The sequence below is a fragment of the Rhincodon typus genome, chromosome 29 (genome assembly GCF_021869965.1).
Source record: "Rhincodon typus isolate 14 chromosome 29, sRhiTyp1.1, whole genome shotgun sequence".
Taxonomy (NCBI): Eukaryota; Metazoa; Chordata; class Chondrichthyes; order Orectolobiformes; family Rhincodontidae; genus Rhincodon; species Rhincodon typus.
Genome location: NC_063360.1, coordinates 9,770,768 through 9,797,256, shown reverse-complemented (window position 1 = coordinate 9,797,256; position 26,489 = coordinate 9,770,768). Strand labels below are relative to the sequence as shown.

Genomic DNA, 26,489 nt, shown 5'->3' with positions numbered 1-26,489 from the left:
TGTTGAGGATGGAGGTAGAGGGAGGGAATAGAAAACAGGAGAAAATTAATTCCAGCTGTTGTCTGGCTCATTGCTACGTGACCCAACTTAGGATGGAGAGAAGACTGAAGGATTTAGAATTTTCCTGAACTTGCAATTTTTCCTTTTTTTCCCCCATGGTGGAGAACAGTGAAACCATCCTAATAGTAACAGATAATGCAGAGTTTAGAGAAAAGGAAGAAGTTAAAACCATCACCACCACTAAGCAAAAATTATTGGGATTCAACTCCAACAAGTTTCCAGTGCTTGATGGCCTACATCCTAGGGTCTTAAAGGAAGTGTCAGCAGAGATAATGGATCTACTGGTTATAATGTTTCAAAATTCTCTGGATTCTGGAAAGATTCTAGTGCATTGTGAAAATGCTAATGTAATATCCATATTCAAAGTTTGCTCGAGCTCTTCAAAGATGCATGTGTGAGTGTTTAGTTATTAATGGGACATAATGTAATGGGATGTCATGTTGAGGTTGTACAGGACGTTGGTGAGACCTGTTCTAGAGTACTGTGCCCAGTTCTGGTCTCTGAGTTATAGGAAAGATATTATTAAACTGGAGAAGGATCAGCAAAGATTTACCAGGATGTTGCCAGGTCCGGGAAGGTTTGAGTTATAAAGGAAGGCTGGATAGTTGGGACAGTTTTCAGTGGAGCATTGGAGGTTGAGAGGTGACCTTATAGAAGTTTATAGAATAATAAGGGATATAAATAAAGTTAATGGTAGTTGTCTTTTCCCTAGGATGGAGGATTAAGACTGGGGTACATTTTTATTTGTGAGAGGAGAGAGATTAAAAAATTTGCTCCTCAGGTCTTTTTATTTTTTACGCAGAGGGTGGTTCGCTTGTGGAGTGAACTTCCTGAGAAAGTGGTGGATGTGGGTACAGTTACAATGTTTAAAAGACATTTGGATACATAAACAAATAGGAAAGGTTTGGAAGGATATGGGCCAAGTGCAGGCAGGTGGGACTAGTTTAGTTTGGGATTATGGTTGGCAAAGACTAGTTGTACCGAAAGGTCTGTTTCCGTGCTGTATGACTATGTAGCAAGCAAATTGGATAATGGGGTTTCTGTTGATGTTGCATACCCAGACTTCCAGAAAGCATTTGATAAGGTGCCACAGAAAGGGTTCGTACACAAGATAAGATCACACTGGGTTAGGGTAATATATTAGCTTACAGGATTGGCTAACCAATAAAAAGCAGAGAATCAGGATAAATTTTTTTTTCTATGGTTGGCAAGCTGTAATTTTGTGGAGTATCACAGGATTCAGTCCTCAGGCCCCAACTATTACAATTTATGCCAATGATTTGGGTACAGGGGTAGAATCTAGTGTAGTCAAACTTTCAGATCACACTAAAATCGATGTGAAAGTAAGTTGCAATTAAGAAATAAGAAATTTACAAATTGATGTGGATAAGTTAGTTGAATAGGCTGAAATTTGGCATGAGGGGTTTAATGTGGATAAGTGTGAGAGGTTTTACAGTTTGGTCAGAAGAATAAAGAGGCAACTTACTACCTAAATGGAGAAATAGTTCAAAATTGTTCAGTGCAGAGGGATGTGGACATCTTCATACATGAAAAGCTCACAAAACTCATATGCAGGTACAGCAGGTAATAAAATAAGGAGGATAGATTTTGGCATGCATGGAATTTTGACATTTATTGCTGAAGAAATGGAGTATAAAAGTAGGAAAGTGTTGTCGCAATTGTACAAGGTATCATTGAGACCGCATAATTTTGGTCAGCTTAATTGAGAAAGGATGCACTTACATTAGAGGCAGTTCAGAGAATGTTTATTGGATTTATTCTGTAGATGAAAGACTTGACTTGGGAGAGATTGAGCAGTTTAGGCCTACTGTTGACAGTTTAGAAAGATGACAGAAGATCTAATTGGGGTATGCAAGATGCTAGAGGGGATTGATAAAGTAGACTTGGATTAGATAGTTCCCATTGTGGGCATTCTAGAACAAGAGATCACAGTCTTCTGCTAAGGAATGGCAGATTTAAAAATAGAGATGAGGAGGAATTACTTCTTTCAAAGGGCTGGGATTCCAGGGAATTCACCACCACAGAATGCAGTGGATGTCAGAACACTTGAATAAATTTGAGGAGAGAGTTAGATTTTTAATTAGTCATAACTTAAAGGGTTATAGGGAGCAGATAGGAAAATGGAGCTGAGGTTGAGATCGTATTAAACTGCAGAGAAGGCTTGAGCGGCCAAATTGCCTACTCCAGCTCCTGGTTCTTGTGTTTCTCCTTGCAGTAATACTGGAAATACTCAGAGCATAGGGTAAGGAAAACTCTTAAATCATTTAACCCTATCATGTTTCCCTCTACCAATGCTGCCAAGTGCATTGATCACCAAGTATTTCTAGTATGAGTACAAAGAGGAGGAAAACAAGGATGTACTGCTGGAAAATTCCAAACCCTTGTCTCCTGTCCATTGTTAGTGGTGTCATGTTGCAACCATAAATACTCTGCATGTGGCAGTATTGTTAGGGAGGTAAACATACAGACAGGTAATTTATTTAACAATTCCCTTCTAGCTGTGTTGAGTATTTTGAATCTTGTGTTAATTTCTGGCTACTTCACAGCCTTTGCCAATTCCAATTTATTAAAAAACAATGCCATTGAATGGCAATACACAAATTTGAAAGCTCCACAATGCCTCCAAATTCCATTCTTTTCTACAATTTCGGACTATCCTTGTCACCTTCAGTCTTACTTTCTTCTGGAAACATACCATTTCTAGGAGTTGCAGTTTTGTTGCAGAAAATTGTGGAAATTAACATCTTGAGTCTCTTTGGGCCTCCACTTTTTCTAGTTTATCACCACTGAAAAAGTACTCTGATCTAGGGGTTCTCAATATCAGACCTCTGGCCCCCAAAGAGGTCCAGCAAAAATAAAAATAAAAATTCTTACAGTAGATGTCATAACATTGCTGAATGGTATAAAATTGCCTGTTTGCAGAGGCACAGGCAAGTCTTCGTTATGATGTATTCTCAGAGGATTGGTGACCACTCTCAATGAGCACACTCCGGCTCATTATTGACAGACCAGAGGAGAAAGGAGATCTGATACAGATTTTGCAACTGTCTCCCTCGAGCGTTCCATCAGTTCCACTGTCTATCACCCTGAGTAACCTCGGTGATAATAACTTTGCCAGCCTCAATGACAGTTTACTAACTTGAGCAATCATTTGGTTGCTGTGCTTTTCTTCAGAGGTTCCACATATCCCGATTGGCATGCTAGCACAGTGACTTTCAGTTTCAGAATTTGATGCCGCACATGGTATTTGGAGGTCATTGCATCAAGAAAAAAAACTGAAGGGAGTAATGCTACTGATCTTTGAAACTAAGAATTCTGATATAGAGTCACTAGACTCAAAATGGTACCTTGCTTTTTTCTCTCAACTGCTACTAGATCTGCTGAGTTTTGCCAGCAATTTCTGTTGCTGTCACTCTCAGTTCTGGCGTCCCAATCTCAATAACACTCAGACACCGGTCTTTTTCCTATGGTAGGGGAGTACAAAGCTCGAGGGCATTGGTTTAAGGTGAGAGGGAAAAGATTTAAAAAGGACCTGAGGAGCAACTTTTTCATGTACAGGGTGATGCATGTATGGAATGAGCTGCCAGAGGAAATGGTGGAGGTGGGTACTATTACAACATTTAAAAGGCATCTGGATGGGTATATGGATAGGAAGGGTTTAAGAGGGATATGGACCAAATGCTGGTAAACGGGACTAGGTCAGATTGGGAAGTCTGGTCAGCATGGACGAGTTGGACCAAAGGGTCTGTTTCAGTGCTGTGTGATTCTGACTCTCTAACTTCAACCTACCAAACTCAGCCACAGTTTAGAAACACGGAATGGCCAAAATCCTTGGCTAGCTCAAAGGTAAAGTCAATGGGAGCAAAATATAGTACCAAGAACAGGAAAAAATTATTTTAAATGCACGCAGTAATTATCAGATATGGATTAATTTTAATTTGACACACTCATTTCTTGACTGAAGTGTGCCTAACACACAGTTTCACTAAACAAAAATAATTGTTTAAAAATTGTAGCCAATTTTGTTTGTCAAAACATTTTGTGCTACTTTGTGTCCGTGGAATTTTTTATAACGTTGGAGAGGTGCCTCTGAAGAAAAACGTTTGAGCATCTCTGTGCTGATCTATCCTTTATAGGTTAAGTTGGAAAACCACACTCATGTCTAGATTAAAATCTGTTTACTACAGTTTTGCCTATTCGCTTACCTGTTAGCATCTTTACTGTGACAACACCGTGTGGAGCTGGAGGAACACAGTAGGCCAGGCAGCATCAGAGGAGTAGGAAAGTTGACGATTTAGGTCAGGACCCTCCTTCAGAAATAGGGAGGGGGAAGGGAGCTTGGAAATAAATAGATAGGAGGGGTGGGGCTGGGGAAGGTAGGTGGGATGATGATAGGTAGGGAGTGGTGGGGATTGGTCATTGGGATAGGTGGGGCAGATAGGTGGGAGTGAAGATGGACAGGTTGCATCAGGTCAAGGAGGCAGGGATGAGAGGGAGGGTTGGACATGGGATATGGGGGTGGGGGAGGTGGTGGAGGTCGGTGTGCAGGTGGGGAGATTTTAAAACTGGTGAATTCCATGTTTAGGCCATCAGGCCGTAGGCTCCCAAGGCCTCATCCTACGCAGAACCCTTCCTCTCATCCCTGTGAGATCCTTCATGTACACCCAGACTCTCTGTGCCACTGCATGCTGCTCTCGAAGCAGCTGTGGCGGGGTGCAAACTGTCACACATCTCCGTCTGAAATGTGCTTTTGCAAAGGAAGTCTGGAGAGAGATGCAGTGTTTTTGTTAAGGTTCGTCCTTAACAGGTCTGTGATGCAGGACTCTGTGTTCTGTTCCCCGGGACACACACACTGAGGCAAGCATCAACTGTGCCTGGAGGACCATCAACTCTGAGAAAGACGCTCCTTGGTCTGTCCGAAACTTGTTGGTCTTCCAGAACAAGGAGTAGACCTTGATCGAGTGTTACAGACTGGCATATTCAAAGGTCCAGGACTGCGTGCTAAGGGACGCGCTAAAGCTGGGGGCATCCGTCACCAAGGCACAGTGGGGAAAGCCCACTGCCTGAGGTTTTTCTGTCAAAGTTAAGTGAAGGTCTGTTCAGTTATCGGATCCTCCTGGTACATCAGATATATGTAAATAGTATTTTGCATTAGTAAAAAAAATGCCTTGGAGTTTTGATTATTCAGCATATGCAAAGACTGCACATAACTGAACTGGTTTAGTGGCTGTTTGTTAATAAAGACTTTTTATGAATAACGTATATTTTTGAAATAAAGAACATAAACTTCAACTGTAGTTAATGTTTCAGATTGATGAGCTTTCATCAAGTCATTAACCTGAAACATTACTTCTGTGTTAGTTTCACTACAGATGCTGACTAAAATTGAGTAGCAGAAATTCTTGGCTTTATTTCGAAGTTCCAGCATCTGTGTATTTAGATTTTGTTATTGGACAAATAGCCTGACTATTTGTCACAGCTGGTGAAAAATGCAGGTTGAGTCTTTTTTAATTCATTCATGAAATATGGATGTAGCTAGCTCGGCTACTGTTTATTGTCCACCCCTAATTGCCCTTGAGAAGGCAATGGCGAGCTAGCTGCCTTGTTGAACTGCTTCAGTCTATGGGGAGCTCCACAGTGCTGTTGGGGAGGGAGTTCCAGGATTTAGACAGTGAAAGAACACGGAATCACAGACTTGTTACAGTGCAGGAGGAGTCTGTTTGGCTCATCGTGCCTCTTAAAATAAGATTCATTACTCGTGTGAATCTTCTGCTATTTTCCCAATATCCTTGCGTACTATTTTTTCCATCCAAATAATTATCCAATGCCCTAGTTCAATACAATGACCATTCTATTCCAAGCATATGTCATCCTGATTTGGAACTGTCAGGCGATTGGCGCATTCATGCATCTGCTACTGTTTTCCTTCTAATTGGTAGGAGTTGTGGGTTTTGAATACCCCTTGGTGAATTGCTACAGTGCATTTTGCAGATTTAATACACTGCTGTCTTTGTGTTCGTGGTGGGGGAGTGAATGTTGATAGTAATGGATGGAATGCCAGTCAAGCAGGCTGCATTAACTTTAATGGAATCAAGCTTCTTGAGTGTTGTTGGCGCTGCACCCGTCAGGCAAAAGGAGAGTATTCTTTCATAGTCTTGACTTGTGCCTTGTGGACAGGCAGTGGGGAGTCTGAAGGTAAGTACTTGCCAAAGAATTTGAAACTTACTCATATAGCCATTTATATGGCTGGTGCAGTTTTTGGTCAATGGGTAGCTCCCTGGTTGTTAATAGAGTGGGATTCAGCAGTAGAAATGCCATTTAAGTTGTGTGGGATTGTCATTGCCCGACACTTGTGTAGTATGAATATTACTTGCCACAAGACTGCATGTTGTCCAGGACTTCTTGCATATGGACACAGATTGCATCAGTGTCTGAGGAGTCATGAAAAATACTGAACATTGTGTAATTGTCAGTGAACATACCCACTTCTGACCTTATAAGTGACAAAATATTGCAAAAAGGAAAACTAGGAGTTGGATGAGAATCAGATACTTCTATCCAGAATATTTTGCATCCTCTCGAATAATTCTTTTTCCATTGAAGTTGAGGCCATTTAGCAGATTCACACAATTGTCTGTCCAGCTGTTTTCCTGTGTAAGTTGAGGCAGAAATTCAATTTATTCAAAATCTTCAAAGCTTAGCTTGTCTTTGAATGGTTTTGCTGTGTTTAATTTTGAAATAGGTTCATGAAATGAGCTTGCATTCCTCATCTTGGAGTCAAAATTTAGTGTTCTAACGCTCAGTCAAGAAAACTGCTGAGCATTTGATGAACATGCAAAGGCAGTACCCTTTTCAAGTTCTTGTTGTTGAAGCTAAATTATTCTTTGCTCTGTCATGCTTCCTCTTACTTTATTTCTAGGATTTACAGTTTTTATTTGTTTTTGTCCTGAACCAGCGATTGACCTCAATAAATGTTGCATTTTGTATCTTATTCCCTTTTTCAATTACAAATCTTGATTATATATTGAGTAAATCCTTCAGTTATCTTGGCTGAAATATTCCTATGGCAATGGTATTTTAGTTCATGGAATTTAACCGCCTTTGATATAAATGTGACCCAGGGGCAGCATGGTGGCTCAGTGGTTAGCACTGCTGCCTCACAGTGCCAGGGACCTGGGTTCACTTCCAGCCTCGGGAATCTGTCTGTGTGGAGTTTGCATATACTCCTTGTGTCTGCAAGGGTTTCCTCTGGGTGCTCCAGTTTCTTCCCACAGTCCAAAGCTGTGCAGGTTAGGTGGAATGGCCATGCTGAATTGCCTATGGTGTCCAGGGATGTGTAGGTTATGTAGATTATCCATGGGATATGCAGGGTTACAGTGTTAGGGTAGGGCAGTGTGCTTGGGTGGGAAGCTGTTTGGAGAGTCAGTATGGACTTGGTAGGCCAAATGGTCTGTTTCCACACTGTAGGGATTCTGTGATTCTACGATAGATGAGCCTCAGCTTCACCAACCTTCACTAAAGCACTATGAACTTCCTTTATCAGGAACAATGACAGAAGTTACTGGAAAAATTTAGAGTCTGGCAGCATCTATGAATAAAAAAATCAGTGTTAATGTTTCGGGTCCAGGGACTCTTCCTCAGTTCTGAGGAAACCCGAAACGTCAACTCTAATTTTTTTCTTCACAGATGCTGCCAGACCTGTTGAGCTTTTCCAGCAACTTCTGGTTTTGTTCCTGATTTACAGCATCTGCCATTCTTTCGGCTTTCCTTTTCATAAGGAACTTAATAGGAATAATACTGTGCTTGAAACATTTCTAATTCTCTAGTTCTTTTACTGTCCTTTGAATTTGTAAACTTTTTAAGATTATTTATTCATCCTGAATCGTTCAGGGATGCAAGCTATGATGCAGGAACCATGAAACCCTGGCAGATTGGCTTTTCAAGCTCAGAAAACACATTTAGTTACATTAGTATTTATTGTCAGGTTTGAATTTTGTGAGCCTAGAGATATGGAAAGAACTGTTTGTAGCTCTAAAGCTAAATTAATATTAAATTTCAAAGTCAGAGCATGAACATCTTTCAGCCTTGGCCAATTTTCCCAAAGTAAGGACAAAACAATTTACTTACTATGCCTTTCAGTATATCAAGATATTCCACAATGCTTTATCGTCAATTGTTATTTTCGTGTGTATATTCACTTTTCTTTGAAAGCAATCATAGCAGTCAGTTTTTTTGCAGACAGCAAAATTCTGCAACAAGATAAATGACTCATTAATGTTATAATACTGATTTGAGGGATAATTTTTGTCTAGGATGCGCTTGCTCTTCTTAAGTACTGTTTCAGTATGTTTTATTTCTGCCTGAGGTGGTCCATAATTTAATGCCTTGGTTTAATTCCACATCTAAATGATGGTACATCATTCAGTCGAGGGCTCCCTCAACATTGCTCTGAATTATTGAAAATGATTTTGTGCTCAAGCTCTGTGGTTGGGTTTAAAATTGCATTCTTTGGATCAGAACTGAAAATCTTCATATGTAAATTGTAATGGCACAAATTATGGATATTAGTGGTTAGCATGCAAACATGAAGCTAAACTATTTCTAACTGTCTGTTAATGCTGCACACTGCATACAGGATTATTGAAATAGTTCACAGAAGGATAGCCTCTTCAAAGAGGCATCTGACATCTGTGGCACCCATACCCTTGCGATGATCATCCGAATCTTAAAAGAGAAAATTGGAGAACTTTATTTGAAGCATTAAAAATCTAGATTTTTAATCATTTCAATGAAAAACAAATGTGACCCACTAAAAATGGATTAATATTCAGTGTTTGTGTCAAGTTTGAGAGCCATTTCCCTCAGTTTAAAATTAGGTGTTGCAATCCTTCCTCCTCATGCAAGAACCCAGAAGTTTAGTAGTTAGAAACAGCTTGATTTTCCTCTACTGTGTTTCTTTGCTCTATTTATTAAATTGTGAACACTGGTATTTCATTTTTGCACTGTGGTTTGAAGCCTGGACAGCAAGGGAATTACTTGGCTATTTAAAAATAAATAATTGCTTCAGAACTTCAAAACCAGTAAGACAGTAGCAAAGGAATATTGAGTGTTGAAGTATTTTAGACAGTGAGCATTGGTACCTGGAGTCCATGTTTGAGTGTAACCCAGACAATTCTATATTCTGGTTTCCAAATTCCTAAATTAAATGAATATTGATGATCTCTCATTTCTTTTGGGTGTAAACCCTCAGGATAGAATTAACTACTTAGTATGAAATGTCATTAAATTTCCCTTTTCTGAAAGAAGCCATAACCTGGCTGATGAGGATAGAAGGCAAAGCTCCCAAATGCAGTTACAAGTTGCTACAATGGGATTGGGATTAAGAGCCGTTATTAGAGCATGTCACAGGTTCAGTACAATGGCTGATGCTGAAACTGTGCACCTGAAGTTGTTGAAATGCTAAATTCTTTCATAACAATATTTGCCTTTACTGAAAACACGAAGGAGATCTTGATTGAAATCTAGCACCAGTTTAAGTCCAGAAAAATAATAGATTTTCATAATTTAATGAAATTATCAAACTGGATAAGGTTAAAATATCTGAATATCCTCCTTTGAATTAGTGACTTCATGACCCTTTTGATGTTTATGCCTTCATTCTACACTGCTTGACGTACAGCAGAGAAACAGACTATTTGGTCCAACAGAGTCCACCAGTGATTAAGCTCCATATTAGCCTCCTTCCACCACTCTTCACCTGATCCTGCTAACTTGCAATTTTTTGCTCCCTCTGTTCACCTACCTTTTCCTTTTAAGGCATCTATGTATTTGCCTCAGTACTTTTAAGTGCCAAAATATCAAGTTAGACAGTCTTCTCTCTCTGGTTTCGTTCTCCCACTGCAAAGGTTCTTCAATATGTGGCATGTTTCTAGTGCCAACTTGGCTCGCTAGTAATAGTCTTGTCTATGAGTCATCAGTCACAAGATTTGGCATGTGATCTTGATTTATACATGAGTGCAGAACTAAGGAAATCCCATATTGGTGCAGTGATGGTTGTCTTTTGAATGAAATGTTAAACAGAGATTCTGGAAGATTGAAAAGATCCAATGGTGTAATTCAAAGAACAGCATTGGTGTTCTCTTTAATGTATTGGTTGAGATGTATCTTTCATATAATACCACTGAAAGAAATTGCTGTTAATCTCATTCCTGTTTGTGTGCAAATTGACTATTGGAATGTATGGATTTACTCTGATATTTTAATTTGAGAGTTTTTTTTCTCTTAATGGTCAGTATTTTAACAACGTTGCAATCTGTATCTTATAAAGTTTAGAAGTATCACACTTTGGAGGGCTGCTTGACCTGCTAAATGCTGAGTTGATACTTTCCCTGGACGAACAGTTTAGAACTGGGTGAGCCAAATCTCAGAATAATGAGTTGGCCAGTCAAGACCTAGATGAGAAATTTCTTCCTTCAAAATTGTTGTAAATCTTTTAAGTTTTTTTTACCCAAGGTGGCTGTGGATGTCCAGTTGATGTATGTTCAAAGCTGAATCAATAGAGTTTTTTGAACGATAAGAAAAAGAAAAAAAAGGAGATAATACAGAAAATGTATTGAATAGGAGCGAGATGCTGCACGGTCTTTACTTTTTTCTGTTCATATAACAGTTTTATTCAGTTGTCTTCAGTTCATAGTTCGTGTGTACAAACAGTGAGATATAAACATTTACAGTTAAGATATTCACAAGACTTCTGTCTCAGCTGGTACATAACAGAACAGTAAGGGAATGTCAGAAAAGTCTCATGCTACTTGTGCTTGGCGTCTGCTAGCTGTCTGTTAGTTTGGTCCTATATCTAAAATGTACATTTGGTGTGACATTCCTAATTCATGTACTCAGAATATTGTGCAACAGTGGAGATCTAAGTGGTTTGAAAATTTTTTTAACAATTCTTTCCCTTTTTAAATATTAGCACTGTATCCAAAGTTTTTTGATTTAGATGCCGTTGGTATTATAGCTGAAATGGTCAGTTTCACAGTTGCCTTTTTACAGAAACTCTAGATTGTTTGTTTGTAGGCTGAACATTTAACATTTGCTATCCTTTTACTACTCACACAAACAGCCTGAACTGACATGTTTTACTTCTCCAGTATTTCCACAGATTTGACTCTTCTGGGTATATAGTTCCATAGATACCAGCAGCTTTTCTGTTGTCTTTCGAAGTGGTCACTATTCTTGTGTATAAGTCCTCGGTAGTAAATGCCAGCAGGTTTTTCTTGTGAACTCACTCACGAAGAATTACAAGATTTGTAAGGAATTGAGGATGTATTCAGTTGTTATCTCTGCTTGGGAGGAACTCATTGATAGATCTGCAATGGACAATCGTGATTTTAAACACTTATCAATGAACAGATATCCCTCGTGTGACTTCCAGGATGCTAATGGAAAGGATATCCTGGAGGTCATGGTGAGCATATCTGCTTAAATCTGATAACTGGCCAAACATTAATCCACTGTTGCCAAGCATTGTAGGGATTTTTTGTTTAACCTTGGTTGAATATATGACCTTGTGCTTATTTAACAAGAAATAAAAATATTATGAACTAAAACTGCGCAGCATGTATTAATGCTGGTAGGTAGCTGGATGCTAGTAGAGCGGTGTAACAGGGCATATGAGAAGAGAGAGTTTAATGTTCATGGATACTGTAAGACATAACTGAATCAGTGATTGAGAAAAAATGAGCAATATATGTAGAAAAACCTAGTAGTTGATTAAATTTGCTGGATTTGTCAAACTTGCATTAACACCAGAGATGCAAAAATGAAAATAAAGTCCATATAGAGCCAAAATAATTTATCAAGTGAAGACGCTTTTCAAGGAATGTTATCGAAAAATTTCCTTGCTCTCTTTCTCACTGCAGCGTGGACACACCTGATTGTTGATTTTTCTGCCTCCATGCCCCCCACCTACCCAGATGATTTAAGTAAGGGTACTGAAGTGATATACAATATAGTAATTGCTGTTGCAACTGAATGTACTCTGTACTCTATACTCTGCTTTCAACTTTTGTCCGAACTTACGCATACAATTAGCCCCTAAAAATTACCGAGGCATCTTAAATGGGATCAGCTTCAAACTAAATTTGGATCTGTGAACAGAAGGTGCGTTAATTCTATGAGTGTAAGTCAGTTTCAATTGAACTCTTTTTGTATTGTGTCCTACATTGAGGAAAACTGTTAGAGTATAAGGAAGTGAACTCTGCATATTTGCAATGATCGTGCATGAATGTGCTTGCTTCTGGAGCATGAAACGGAAACTTGTTTGAAGCACTTTCTTACACGTATGCTAATTGAGGGAAGAACCTACAGTCACTTTTTTTGGTTAAAAAGATTGTTTATGTTTCTTAGAATTCTTAACTTTTGAATGCGTGTTTCTTTTTGAGGAAGAGGGAATAGGAAAAGATTGAACTTTTACCAAACATCTGAGTGATACATTATAATGTTTCCTAGTGAATACATTACAGATAACACTACATAGCAGAAATTAGTCCGAGCCTACATTAATGTTTTAGCAAAGATTTGTAGCTCGGGTTGTGGGTGAGGTTGTTGACTTGCTCGCCGAGCTGACTTGTTTTCGTTCAGACGTTTCGTCACCATGCTAGGTAACATCATCAGTGAGACTTCTGATGAAACGCTGTTTTTCTACTCCACTTGGAATTTATACTGTCCGGTCTGTTATGGTGAGTTGTCATTTCCAGTTTTGTTCTGTATGGGTTTGTATATGGGGTCCAATTTTATATGTTTGTTGATTGCATTATGAGTTGAGAACTGCGCATGCCTTGTGTTTGGCTTGGGCTACTATGGTTACGTTGTCCCAGTTTAAAAAGTGGTGGCCTTCATTGTCTGAGTGTACTGATGTTAAGGCAAGTCCGTTGTGTCGCTTTGCTGCTAGCTGATGTTCGTGTATTCTGACGGCTAGTTTCCTTCCTGTCTGTCCGATTGTAATGCTTGTGGTAGTCGTTGCATGGTATTTTGTAGACTGCATTGACTCTGCATTTTGTGGGAATGGGGTCTTTAATCCTTGCAAGTGTTTGTTGCAGAGTGGCTGTGGGCTTGTGTGCTACCATGATTCCTCGTGGTTGTAGGAGTCTCATTGTCAGTTCTGAAATGTTCTTGATGTAGGGCAGTGTGGCCAGTGTGTTAAGGCGTACTGTGTCCTCTTGTTTTCTATTTATTAGGTACCTGCGGATTAAGTTGCGGCGACATCCGTTCGTAGCCAAGATTTTGTATGGGCGCTCTTCCTCTTTCCTGTGTAGTTCTGGCATGTTGCAGTGAGTCGTGGCCCGTTTAAATAGTATCCTAATCCAGCTTTGTTTGTGGATGTTGGGGTGATTGCTGTGGAAGTTGAGAACTTGGTTATTGTGGGTTGCTTTTCTGTATACTGAGGTTTGGAACTTGCCACTGCAGCACGCCAGAATTTCACTCTGAACAGATATCCCTGCAACTTCATCCACAGGTGTCTACAAAATAGACAACAACAAGAGGACACAGTACGCCCTAACATACTGGCCACACTTCCCCACATCAAGAACATATCAGAACTGACAACGGGACTCCTAGGACCACTAGGAATCATGGTAGCACACGAGTCCACAGCCACTCTAAAACAAACACTCTTCAGGATTAAAGACCCCATTTCCACAACATGCAGAACCAACATAGCCTACACAATACCATGCAACGACTGCCGCAAATATTACATCGGACAGACAGGAAGGAAACTAGCCATCAGAATACACGAACATCAGCTAACAGCAAAACGACACAATGAACTTTCCTCAACATCAGTACACTTGGACAATGAAGGCCATCACTTTTTAACTGGGACAATGTAGTCATAGTACCCCAAGCCATACAGGAATTCCTAGAGGCATGGTTCTCAACTCATAATGCAATCAACAAACATATCGAATTGGACCCCATATACAAACCCATACAGAACAAAACTGGAAATAACACAACTTACCATGACAGACCACACAGTATAAATTCCAAGCGGAGTAGAACAACATCGTTTCATCAGAGGCCTCACTGATGATGTTACCTAGCATGGTGACGAAACGTCTAAACGAAAACAAGCCAGCTCAGCGAGCAAGTCAACAACCTCACTACATTGATAGCAGATAAAATGGACATGTAGCTCTGAGTCTCAGACTATCCATTGCTATCATATATGCAGCTGAACCAGTCCCCTCATTGCTTGCAATTAAAAATGGGAGCTGGTGAATTGATTACATTTTAAGCAGACCAATATTTCCTGACTGCTAGATCATTAAATTTTCTTTCCTTTTCCAAGAAATGATCTGCTAATCTCGGTACAGTCTGTGACTACCAGTTGAGATGTGAATTGATTTTCCTCTATGTAAACTTACTTGATTGGTCATAAAAAGAACTTAGTACTTTTTAGCACGCAATTATATCAACCTTCAATTAAAGTGTAGTTCTTGTCAAAATTAGGGAGGCAATTGCAAGGCCTTCTTGAGTAAAAGAAAGGGGAACTTTATTCTCTAGTAACCACAAGGAAAATTAATGCAGCAATATCAAATAAACACATATGCACACACACCGCTTAAGGGAAGACTTACTCATACAAAAAGCATCAAGAATAGGTTGTTTAAAATGTTCTGAGAGCCCTTGTGTTGTACACAGTTTGGGTTACCTGCGAGCATAACTGTTTAATTGATATCTTGTATCATCAGCGACAGCAAGTTTCTTGTTATTTGACTCGATTAACTGGTTTCAACGTCTTCTCAGAAAATGGCAGTTTCAGTTCAGATGATTTTGTTTATGGCTGTGTTTGCTGACACTGATGCACGTGTGCTATGCACCACTTTGAAATCTGTACACAGGCGATTTAGAAGGTGGAGGTTGAGATTGGGACTTGGGTAGAGGTGAGGGAAGAAATAGTCAGGACCCTGGAAGAGAAAGTGGGAGGAGAGATTGGGATCCGGGAGAGAATCAATGTGGGGAGTGGGACATCTGCAGGGAGGGGGAGGTGTGCAGAAGGGAGACAGGGGAATAGGGCCTCCTGGATGCTGGGCTCTCCTCCTCCACCCTTATTGGGGTGGCACAGTGGTTAGCACTGCTGCCTCACAACGCCAGGGACCCGGGTTCAATTCCACTCTCTGTGGAGTTTGCACATTCTCCCCTTGTCTGCGATGGGTTTCCTCCTCCAGTTCAAAGATGTGCAGGCTAGGTGGATTGGCCATGCTAAATTACCTGTCGTGTTCAGGGATGTGTAGATTAAGTGGGTTATAGGGGGAATGAGTTTGGGTGGGTGCTGTGAGGGTCGGTGTGGACTTGTTGGGCCAAAGGGCCTGTTTCCACACTGTAGGGATTCTATGATCTGTAGGGATTCTGTGATCTTCTATTCCGGTGCTTCCCTCCGCATCCTGCACACCTCACCGCTGAAGTTCAGTTCAAAGCCACAAGCTTCACTGCGCATGCACCATGATGTTTCGTGCATGACATCACACACAGAGTCTACGTTTTGATATCACTGTCTGGAACCATGTTTTCCTGAACAAATGCACGTGTGTAGTTGCCTGCAGTTGTTGGTATCAGCCAACATTGGCTTATAACATTTATTCCACATTGAGACAAATTCGGGAAACCAATCAATGGTTAGATGACCGCTGCAGCCATTTTTGGTCCGTGTGTTTTTCTTTTTAAAGTTAACTAAATTCGTGAAGTTGTCTGGTATTAAAATCAAATGATGGATGTTGAAAATTGACAGGCCATGTTTTCCACTATTGTGAATTGCTCAGGATAGACATCATCTACAACCTATGATTTTGAGGCTTTAAATAACCTGAGTGGTTAGATTGCGTCTCTTACTGATTTGTAACTGGTGTTTTCTACAAGCAGTCACCTGCCCTGCATTTCTAAATGCTGACCGCTACCTGATTGGAGAGGTCATGGCTATAGTTGTTAATTTGGTGAAAGAAAGAGAAAGAAACGTTGTTTCTTTTAGAAATCCTGTTTCACCAATAAAACAAAAACTGGATGAACCTTAATACTAAAGAAATCTGTGTTTCTTCATATTTTTAAAGCTCCACTTCAAGGAGCAAAGGTGGATCGACATGAACAGTTGAGGCAGTTTCTATAGTGACAGGCAAAAAGTTAATTTTTTCAGGTCGATTATGATGAGGTCATCAATCTGTAAGACTGATAATGCTTTTTCTCTCTTCTTAGTCTGTTTGCAGTGTTTCCTGCCTTTATTTCTGATCTCTAGCTTTCACAGTTATTTCATGTTGATATCAAAGCTGAATCAAAGCTATTTTTCATTATTTTAATTATTCATCATTATGGGAAAAGTTTCTATCATCTGCCTGTTGAACACATAAAATCCTCACCTGAAAGAGGAAATGAGAAACTTTGTGTTATTATTGATATTTGCTTGATAGCTTATGCAAGTTTGTTAGAACCGTAGAATCACCACAGTGTGGAAACAGGCCATTCAGCCCATCAAGTCCACACCAACCCTCCGAAGAACATCCCAAGCAGACCCACCACTCTACCCTATCTCTGTAACCCTGCATTTCCCATGGCTAATCCACCTAACCTGCACCATTTCTGCACACAGAGTAATTTGGTATGGCCAATCCACTTAATCTGCACATTTTTGGATTGTGGGAGAAAACCGGAGGAAATTCATGCAGACACTGGGAGAATGTGCACACTCCACATAGACAGTTGCCTGAGGGTAGAATTGAATCCGGGTCTCTGATGCTGTGAGGCAGCTGTGCTGCCCATTAGATCGGGCTTCTTCCATCTCTTTTATTTGTACATCATTTCCTCTCTAACGCTTCTATTAACTTGATACATTTGGAGAAATCATTGATGCTTATGCAGGAAACTGTCTGCTTGCTCTCTCTTACCCTTATTTTGCCTGTGTTCACACCAAATATTCCCTGCAAACTTGTCTTTTGTTTTGTTTTGTGCACTAGACTAGGCTGTTCTGATTTTTGTATAGATTAGTAACAAATTTTTTGGAAATCTAAAATCCCTGGTATTTGCCAAGGTCATGAAACCATACTCAAAATTGAAAAACTATGAGAACTAATGATTCTATTGAATAGATAGTCACCTTAAAGGTAGTACAGGTTCAAAGAACAGATCATTATTCCCTAATCCAAACTCCATTTTCTTTCTACACCCTGTTCATTTTGAAAAATTCAAGTCAAATATTTAGCAGAAATTTAGCACGTCCTGTAGTAGGCTACTCAACATACTGTTTTAAAAACCGTTCCTAGCACACTTCAGAAACTTGTTTGTAATTTAGCGTTCAGGTTGCTCATAACGTATGGAGATTGAAATTACCATGCTAACTGTGTTGCCTATATTACACATTTTTCTCATCTCTTCATTAATACCATGCCCCACACTGCCACTACGTTTGGTGGCCAATATATAACTCCAATGTCTGCAGTTCATTGCTGTTTCTTCGTCCACCCAAACAGATTGTACACACTGTTCTTCTGATTTGAGATCCTCCCTTATCTGAATAACTCCACCAGTTTATCCCTTTTATTTGTCCTTTCAAAGTATTGTATATCCTTGAATATTCAATTCCCAGTCCTGGTCACCATGCAGCCATGTTTCTGTCATAGTAATTAGATCACACTTCTGTATTGAATTTGTGCCTTCAGACGTTCAAGTTTGCTGTACACATTTGGGTACATGTTCCCTTCACTTTGTCTTTTTAACATCATTCCCCTCTGAAGCATACTCGATGCTTGGCTTTGTTTCTCCTGTCTTCTAGTCTTCCTAGCAGCTTTTTCACTTCCTTCCAATTTGACTTATCCCCCACGTTCCCACCCCCCTGACATGTTAGTTTAGATCTGACCCAAAAAATGCTAGCATATCTCCCTGTGTGGATGACAACCCCAGTCCTGTGAAGATGTCACACATCCAGCTTGTTCGGATCTAAATGCCTCAGAAATTTGATGCTTTTCCTCCTCCACTAATTCTTCAACTGTGTATTCAAATAATCGACTTTGCTATTCTTATGACTACTAGCAAATGGCAATTGGAGATAAAATTACCTGTTTTTAAAAGAGTTCTTTCTTAATTCCCTAAAATCTGCCTTCAGATCTCGTTCCTCTTCCTGCTGAAGTCTTTGATTAGTGTGGACCATGATTTTGGGATGATTTCGCCTCCCAAAGAAGGATGTTGTTGTTTGACATCTTTGACCCTGGCTAGAGGGAGGTAACACACTCTCTGTTGTCATGTTTACTGCAACAGAAATGCCTACATGATTTCCCAACTATTGCTGTTCCATTATTCTTCCTCCTCCCCTTTACTGCTGAGTTGCCTGTAGTGCCATCGGCTTGGCTTTAACTTCGCTCCGCTGAGGACCTGTCTTCAACAGCTTCCAAAGTGGAAAATCAATAAGCAAGCACGATAGACTCTGGGGCTGTTTCACTACATGTCTGGTTTCTTAGGTTGCCTAGTAGTTAGCATTTCCTCTTTGCCTATAAATTTCTGATCTGCTGTGTGGCCATCTTCCTATGTGTGGAATCCATGTTGTCCTTTGCCATGTGGATGAAAAGTAGTGACTCCACCCATTGTTCAAGTTCCAAAATGTGGAGGTCAAGCTTGTGCAGCCGGAGACACTTCCTGCAGATGTACTTGCTTCTGACGCATGTTATGTCCTTGACTTCTGACATACTGCAGAACATAGCTTCCAACTGGCATTTCTGACCTAACATTCTGTACCTCCTAATAACTCATTGTTACCCATAGAATATGTATGGACTTAATATGAAAATTTAACTTGCTGTTTCTTAGAAAATGAGAGAAACAAGTGTAGAAACTTAAACACAAATTAAATACTCAACTTTCACTTTTAAGATTACAAATACTGACCAAGATGCATCACCACCCAGTGCTTTTCTTGCATTCATGACATTATACTGCAGTTGGTTTCAATGCAGGCAGGTGCCTCGATCCATGCATTCCCTCTTGCAGTGGAGACTTTATTTCTTGCTGCAACCCTTAATCAAAGGACCTCTTTCCTCCTCTTCCCTGAATTCCCCCTTTGACCCAAATTCCCAGCTACTACTCCTGTCTGTTTCAGCTGGTGAATTTTCTTTCACTATAATTAGGTGGCTTGCCCTCAAATAAACACACAGTCTACATAAAAGTACAGTTTTCCTGTACGCCTTTGATTGCAGTGAGGTCAAAAAACTTTTTAAATGACTCAAATAGGCATTGAAGCAATTTTGGGATCTTCAAGATGAGCAATGCAGACGCTGGAGAACCTAAGCCTGAGTTTTCGTATCAAGCAGTTTTATATTACATACAATGTAATATAAAATTGCTTGATACGAACACTCAGGCTTAAGTTCTCCAGTAATTGGTGCAGATGTGTTGGCAGGTTTTAATTACAGTTGAATCTGGGTGGGGGCAAGGTTTTTGTGACGCAGTGATAGTGTCCCTATCTCTGAATCAGGAGCTCCAGGTTTAAGTCCCACTACCTCCAACGGTGTGTAATATCATCTCTGAAGCGTTTAGTTAGAACACATATACAATTGGGCCTGGTCGCAATAGTTAGTGAGACCATCAAACAGCAAAGTTTTGTTTTCTAGAGGGATAGAATTGAAAACCAGTCAAGTTATTTTACATCTGCATTAAATTTTAATTAGACTACACTTAGAGTCCTGTGATCAGTCTGCTGCTGTATTAAAAGGATTATAGAGGCATTGGAGAGGACACAAAGAAGTTGTACTGTATAAGGATGATACCAAAAATGCATGGACATATTCATATATAATCAAGTAAGGACTGACAGCTCAATCTCTCTCTTGGTCTCAAAAAAAAAGCGAGGGAGTGACCTAACAGAGTTCTTTAAATTTATTTTGAGTTTGAGTGGAGTGACGACACAGAAAATGTTTCCTTTTCTGAGGGAGACCATAACTTGGGACCATCAACACACAGTAGTAACCAAAAAATTGAAAGTGAATTCAGAAGTGTCTTTATTTGAAGCTGATGAAAATTCAGAAGTGGATGCTAATGGCTAGCAAATTATATGCATGCATTTAAAGAGATTGTTTAATGATTACTAAACTAGATTTAAATAAGAACAGATGGGAGGAGTGGAGTATAAACACCTCCTCTGCAATGACCTGAGGTGCTGTAAGAGTACGCTTGATGCTCAATTACCTGAGTTGAGTACATGTCAGTCATTTGACTATTCTAGTGAAAAATATGATTTAGTTGCTCAGTCTTTTATTTCCATGATCAAGCCTTTTCAAACTTAGCAATTATTGCAATTTCAAAAAATATAATATCACGTGTAGCATACTTCACATTACATGAAGTTACACGATTTTCCAAAATGGACTAGTTGTGACCACTTGGCCTGTTTCTCTACCATAGGATAGAATCTGTCTAATACAACTAAAACGTCTAAGAGAGAAACTTTACAAAGCCAAATTTCAATTTTCACTGTTTCCCTTGTATTACCCTGAGCTGTCTAATATTAGTAAAGCCAACAGGCAATTTCTTTGCCATTTTGGTGTTTAAGAGAGTTGTGTGTGTGTGTGTGTGTGTGTGTGTTTTAAATACTTTTGCTTTGCACTTGGTTTTCTGTGGAAAGCTGGGAAAGGTGAAAAGTTGGCGTTGTAATAGCTTCAGCAGTCCGCATTGTTGTTAAATAGAAGCCAGAGTCAAGTAAGTGTCTGTGAAGTGCTGTGTTTAAATGCCATTTTTAATAAGGAAGTTGCCAAGTCTGATGTCATATACAAGTGGTACAATATTTTTTGAAATTGCAATAATTGCTATGTTTGAAAAGGCTTGATCATGGAAATAAAAGACTTTGAGCAGCTAAATCATGTTTTTCACTAGAATAGTCAAATGACTGACATATACTCAGCTCAGGTAATTGAGCACCAAGCGTACTCTTACAGCACTTCAGGTCATTTCAGAGGAGATGTGCAAGTGCCAGTGTTGGACTGGGTTGGACAAGGTCAAAAACCACATGACTACAGGTTATAGCCCAACAGGTTTAATTGACCACACAAGCTTTCGGAGCGTTGCCCCTTCCTCAGGTGTAATGAGAGAGGAAGTATCACGACACAGGATTTATAAATATAAGATCAAAGGATTTTACAACTGATGTGAATGTATTTTTTAACCCTAAATTGGCTGGCTGATTCCCTCCGATTAAATCCTTAATCAGTTAGAAAGGAGTTGCATTTTGATTGATTGATTAATATGCAACTCTCCAAATTTTTTGCAAGTCAATGTCTTGATAATTAAAAGTTTTATCAATGAGTACAAGAGGTGACATCTCAGGTCAGACAGTGCAGACATGGCAACTTCTGCAAGACATGTCAGATCATTGACATGGATACATCATCACATGTTGGAACATCATCCACCACATGCACGGCAGATACTCCTGTGAATTGGCCAATGTTGTCTATCGCATATGCTGCAGGCAAGGATGCTCCAAGACATGACACATTGCAAAACCATGCAGACGCTACGACAACGGATGAATGGACACTGCGCAACAATCACCAGACAGGGATGCTCCCTCTCAGTGGGGGAGCACTTCAGTGGTCAAGGGCATTCAGCCTCGGATCTTCGGGTAAGTGTCCTCCAAGGCGGACTTCGGGATACACAACGACATAGTCAACAAGCAGAGGCTGATAGCCAAGTTCCGTACCCATGAGGATGGACTCAACCGTGATCTTGGGTTCATGTCTCACTACAGGTGACCCCACTACACTATACACTCACTCGCTGTCAAACTCTCTCGCGCGCGCGCACTCGCTATCAAACTCTCTCTCGCGCGCGCGTGCACTCGCTGTCAAACTCTCTCTCTCGCGCGCTCGCTGTCAAACTCTGTCTCTCTCTCTCATTACCTGAAATTGCATCCACAATTACAAGTGACAGCTGTAATCAATGGTATTTGATCTTTTCTGTTAAGCAATAAGAGCTGCACTTTGCATTCCCAGCCAGGTAGTATTCTGCTAGCTTTTTCCCACTCTGCCTGAAATTCCCATTGGCCCGTTTCAGATTACTCCTCTCGGCATGTGTGGTTAAAGTCATAGACAGTGCTCCTCTCTAAGCCATTGAAATTTATATTCGATTGTTCCTGTGTTCACTGTTGAAATTAACATTAGGTAGGTTTGAAAGTGAAGACTGGCACTCACAAGCAAGAGGTTTGTTACATTGTACTGGTGCTGAAACATGAATGTTGTCAAACATCTCATTGAAGTTAGTGCGGGCTTAACTCGGAATTGACATTGAAGTAATGTGAAGTGAGCACCAACGTTAATCTTACGCTATATATGTGGCCCCGAAATGAATTCATCAGGCACTTTTGAAAGAATAATATATTTATATCTAAAAATTTGTTGCTTTGTATCTACTTGTTCTATAAGAAGAGCGATATTCGAATTTTACACTTAGCCTTCTGAAATCCATCCAGTGTGTTCATTGGATCTAGGCGATGAGTGTTGTGTAATTGCTCCTTTGACTAGTTTATCCATTCACCATTCAACATGCTGAAAATTGAGTTCTTAACACAATGTAATTCGGGAAAAATTCACAGGACATGAAAAGAGTGACCAAACATTGTTTGCGAAATGTGAATGTTTTAAAATAACAAATGCTTTGCTCCTGCAGTTTCTTCTAAAAAAAACTGAATAGAGTTGCTTGTTCAAAGAGAGCTCAATTAATTTATTTTGTAATCTGATACAAGTCTTTGAGTGTGTGTGTATTGTCTAACGAAAAACTATAAGATTCTGCGGGCAATGTTTCAGCTCAAAATAGAGCCCTGTGCCTTCAGTGTTTAGATACCCAGCCGGAATGGACGATTTGGACTGAAGGATCTTTTTCTGTATGACTCTATGATGGTAGACAGATAAGAATTTGTTAAGATTTATATTATAATATATTTACAAGTTAGGCTGGCCATTTGCACCTCAGTTCATCTACCATTTGTTCTTAAAATCCAGTAATTTTGCATCTTCCTATTCCACGTCTTGACAGTTGGCTTTATGAATGACTTTCCAATATCAGTTTTAAATACTCTGATAACTAATTTGATTCTGTAACTTCATGCCCCACCCTTGCAAAATTAGCTTTCAGCCATTAACCTGAAAAGAAAAATGCTGCTCTTGCTATCGGACTTGCATATAAAGGTTGACAATTTGTAAGATGCTGCAAGACAGGTGCCTGTTGAAGCAGGATGTAATTCTTCATGTGGGGGAGGATGAACATTGGAAAAACTATGGGAGAATTTCTTCATTCTAAAATCTCCAGATTTTCAGGTTGGACAAGGTGATTGCTGTGTATTTCTTCTGCCTCTCCTTTGATTGGCTGTGTGGTTTAATTCAGAAGAGATTATTGAAGATGATCTGTTTACCCCATCTGTTTCCTATTAGCTAACCAAACTTATACTCATGCCAATTTATTACCCACTAAACCTGGAGCCCTCATTTTGTGTAATAACTTTTGATGTGGCACCCTGGCAAATGCCTTTTGAAAATCCAAGTACACCACATCCACAGATTCCCTCAATCTGTGTTGCTTGTTACTCCCTCAAAAGACTCTAACAAATCAAATCCAATTTCCTTTTCACAGTACCATGTTGATTCTGCCTAATTAACATTTTCTAAGTGCTGTACTGTAACCTACTTAATATATGTCATATGAAAAATGTTGAAATCTATTATTAAGCTAACCAGCTGTAGTTTGCTGCTTTCTGTCTGCTTTCTTTCTTGAATAGAACAGTTGTATCTAAAATCTAGAGAAATATTTATACTGTAGGTTCTCAGCATCTGTATTCTGCAATCAGTACGTTCCCAAAGTAGGACCAAGCTAATTGTGTCATCTGCAACAGTAGAGTAGATCAGCTAAGGAGAATATATAGAACAAAAATTGCTGGAAAATTTCAGCAGGTGTGGCAGCATCTGTGAAGAGAAATCAGAGTTAACGTTTTGAGCCCAGTGACCCTTCTTTAGAACCTGAAGAAGGGTATGAGGAAGGGTCACGGGACCTGAAAAGTTAACTCTGATTTCTTTCCTTAGATGCTGCCAGACCTGCTGAGATTTTCCAGCAGTTTCTGTTTTTTTTTCAGATTCTCGGAAAGGTTAGAGAGATTTGAAGACCAGGGCTTTAAATAAAATTTTCATGAAGTAGTGATGGTTTCAGGTCTCTCGGTTGTTATAGAAGCAATGTGAAGACATCTTTGCACTTGTTGCTTCTGAAGTCTGAAGTTCCTGTGTTAATTGCTTACTTTTTCATGAGGCCATGATTTTCAGGGGAAGAATACTAATTTTGTCATACGGTTATGGGGAACCAGAACACATTTGTTTCCCATAACTCAAAATAGAGAATTGGTAATTGCCTGAGGATTATCACATAATAATTGTATCTCTCAATGCATACAGCTTCCACAGAATTCTATTTTTACCGTTTGTATCTACTGTAAGCCAAATGACACCACACTTCGAAAGGTTTATTCTAGTTGGTTTCAGTGGTAGCTTTGCAGTTTCAACAAGAGCTTTTGATTTGATTGGAGATTCAAAACTAATTTAGTTGAGAGCCTAATAGAATTGTGAATTTAAATTTTTGTGCATTGTCAGTGAAGATCATCGTGTCTCCAACAACATCATCTTGGCAATGATAGGTGAGCCCTTGAGTGACCTTAGCTACTTTGAGGTGGGTAAAGGCTGGCTTGTCAAGTTTGCTTTCTTCTTGGAAGTGTTCCCTGAATAATTGCTGCTGCTTTAAACAGCTGGTAAATGAAGAGCAAAACTGAGCCATCCAGTTCAATGACACCCTGGTTTAACGTACAATGATTTAGCTGATCTCTGGAGGTTCAGCATTGTCTGCTGATGCATTACTGAGTTGTACTTGATCAGTATCATTAGGCTAAGAAAAGGAAAAAGCACTCTAAACAAACATTGTATTTATGATGTGCTGCCCAGCTGAAAAATGAGAGAGCGTACATCAGATGAGGACAAAACCAGAAATTGTTCTGATGCATTCCATATTCACATAGCCTGTTAGTACTAATTGTCTCTGCTGACACATCAACTACTAGAGTCAAGATGTTGAAATGGCTGATATTCAGGGAGCCATACGTGACACAAGTTACCAGCCTTAAAGAGGAAAAAATAATAAAAATAGGTCTACCTTTTATTTTATCATACTTGCTATGTTATTTAATAGGTAATTTTGCTGTTTCAGTGAATCTAATACAAGGTTAGAGTGATCTATGTGTTAAGGCTGCCAATTTCAGTTCTCCGTTTACACTAAGACCTGCCATGACACAAATTTTGCATTGTGCCACAAGTGTAAAGCTGTTTGTCAAATTTATTCCATGCTATTTGTTGATTACCTGCCATGATCGAGCCCTATGACCTTAAATTGCTCTTCATAATTGTAGGCAGAGAAATCAATGCTTCTAGCACTGATAGTCATTTCAAGAGGAATTAAAATAATGTTTTAGATATATATACAACATGGAATATTGTGAACAATTGTTATCCCCATAATGTAAAAATTATATAGAGGCATTGAAAAATGTTTTTGTTTTCTGGTGTCTCATTTGCTCAAGTTGAATCTCATTGACTAAGCAGGTTATTTCTGCTCCTATGATGCTGCTTGGCCTGCTGTGTTCATCCAGCTCTACACCCTGTTGTCTCGGATTCTCCAGCATCTGCAGTTCCTACTATCTCAGATTATTAACCTAGTTTGGAAATAGCTAGGTATGGCAGGAGTGTCTGGATAATGAGGATGCAGTCCAGTTGATGTTCACTTTAGCAAAACAGTCCATTGTATATTACATAGTTTGAGTATAATCGGGGTACAACATAGGTATCATCATACAATATTTTCTAGATGATAATACTTATTAAGGCTCTTGCCACGTAAGAAACGATTGGTAGAAATGGAGCAGTGAGTGTTGCATTTTTCAATCGTTGGGTTAAATACAAGATGCTCTTCCAGAACCCACTTTTTAAATCTAGATAGAAGTCAGGAATACATTCATTTTGTTTACATGAGCAAATTTTGTCAAGGTTTTCAGCTGAGTCTGATTTTACAAATGCATGGTAGCTTTTATGGAATTTTAATGGTACATAATGAGGAATTGATGAGATTTTATGGAGCTGCACAGTTCAGAATTTCTCCCCAGCAAGTACTTGTGAAAATTTTGCTATGTAAATTGGATTTATGGAAAAGTATCAGCAGTGATATAAATTTTGCCCTTCCAACCGTGGATTGTATCTCTCATATTTTCAGTGGTAGAACACTTCTGCCCACTTTAGCAAGAGCAGGTTGAGTTAATGTATTGAGTGTTGTTGTTTTCTATAAATTATTGGTAC

The 26,489-nt window shown here is 39.5% G+C and overlaps 1 protein-coding gene across 2 annotated transcripts in view; it reads left to right on the top strand.

Annotated features, from left to right (window-relative positions):
- The first annotated feature begins 10,171 nt into the window (after window positions 1–10,171).
- Window positions 10,172–26,489, top strand: part of sh3gl1b (SH3-domain GRB2-like 1b) — a 69,353-nt gene continuing 53,035 nt past the window's right edge. For both annotated transcript variants that reach the window (XM_048614069.1, XM_048614068.1), the window contains exon 1: window positions 10,172–10,190. In XM_048614069.1, the coding sequence (XP_048470026.1) occupies window positions 10,188–10,190 (3 nt within the window). In that variant the 5' untranslated portion in view covers window positions 10,172–10,187. The remainder of the gene's footprint in view (window positions 10,191–26,489) is intronic.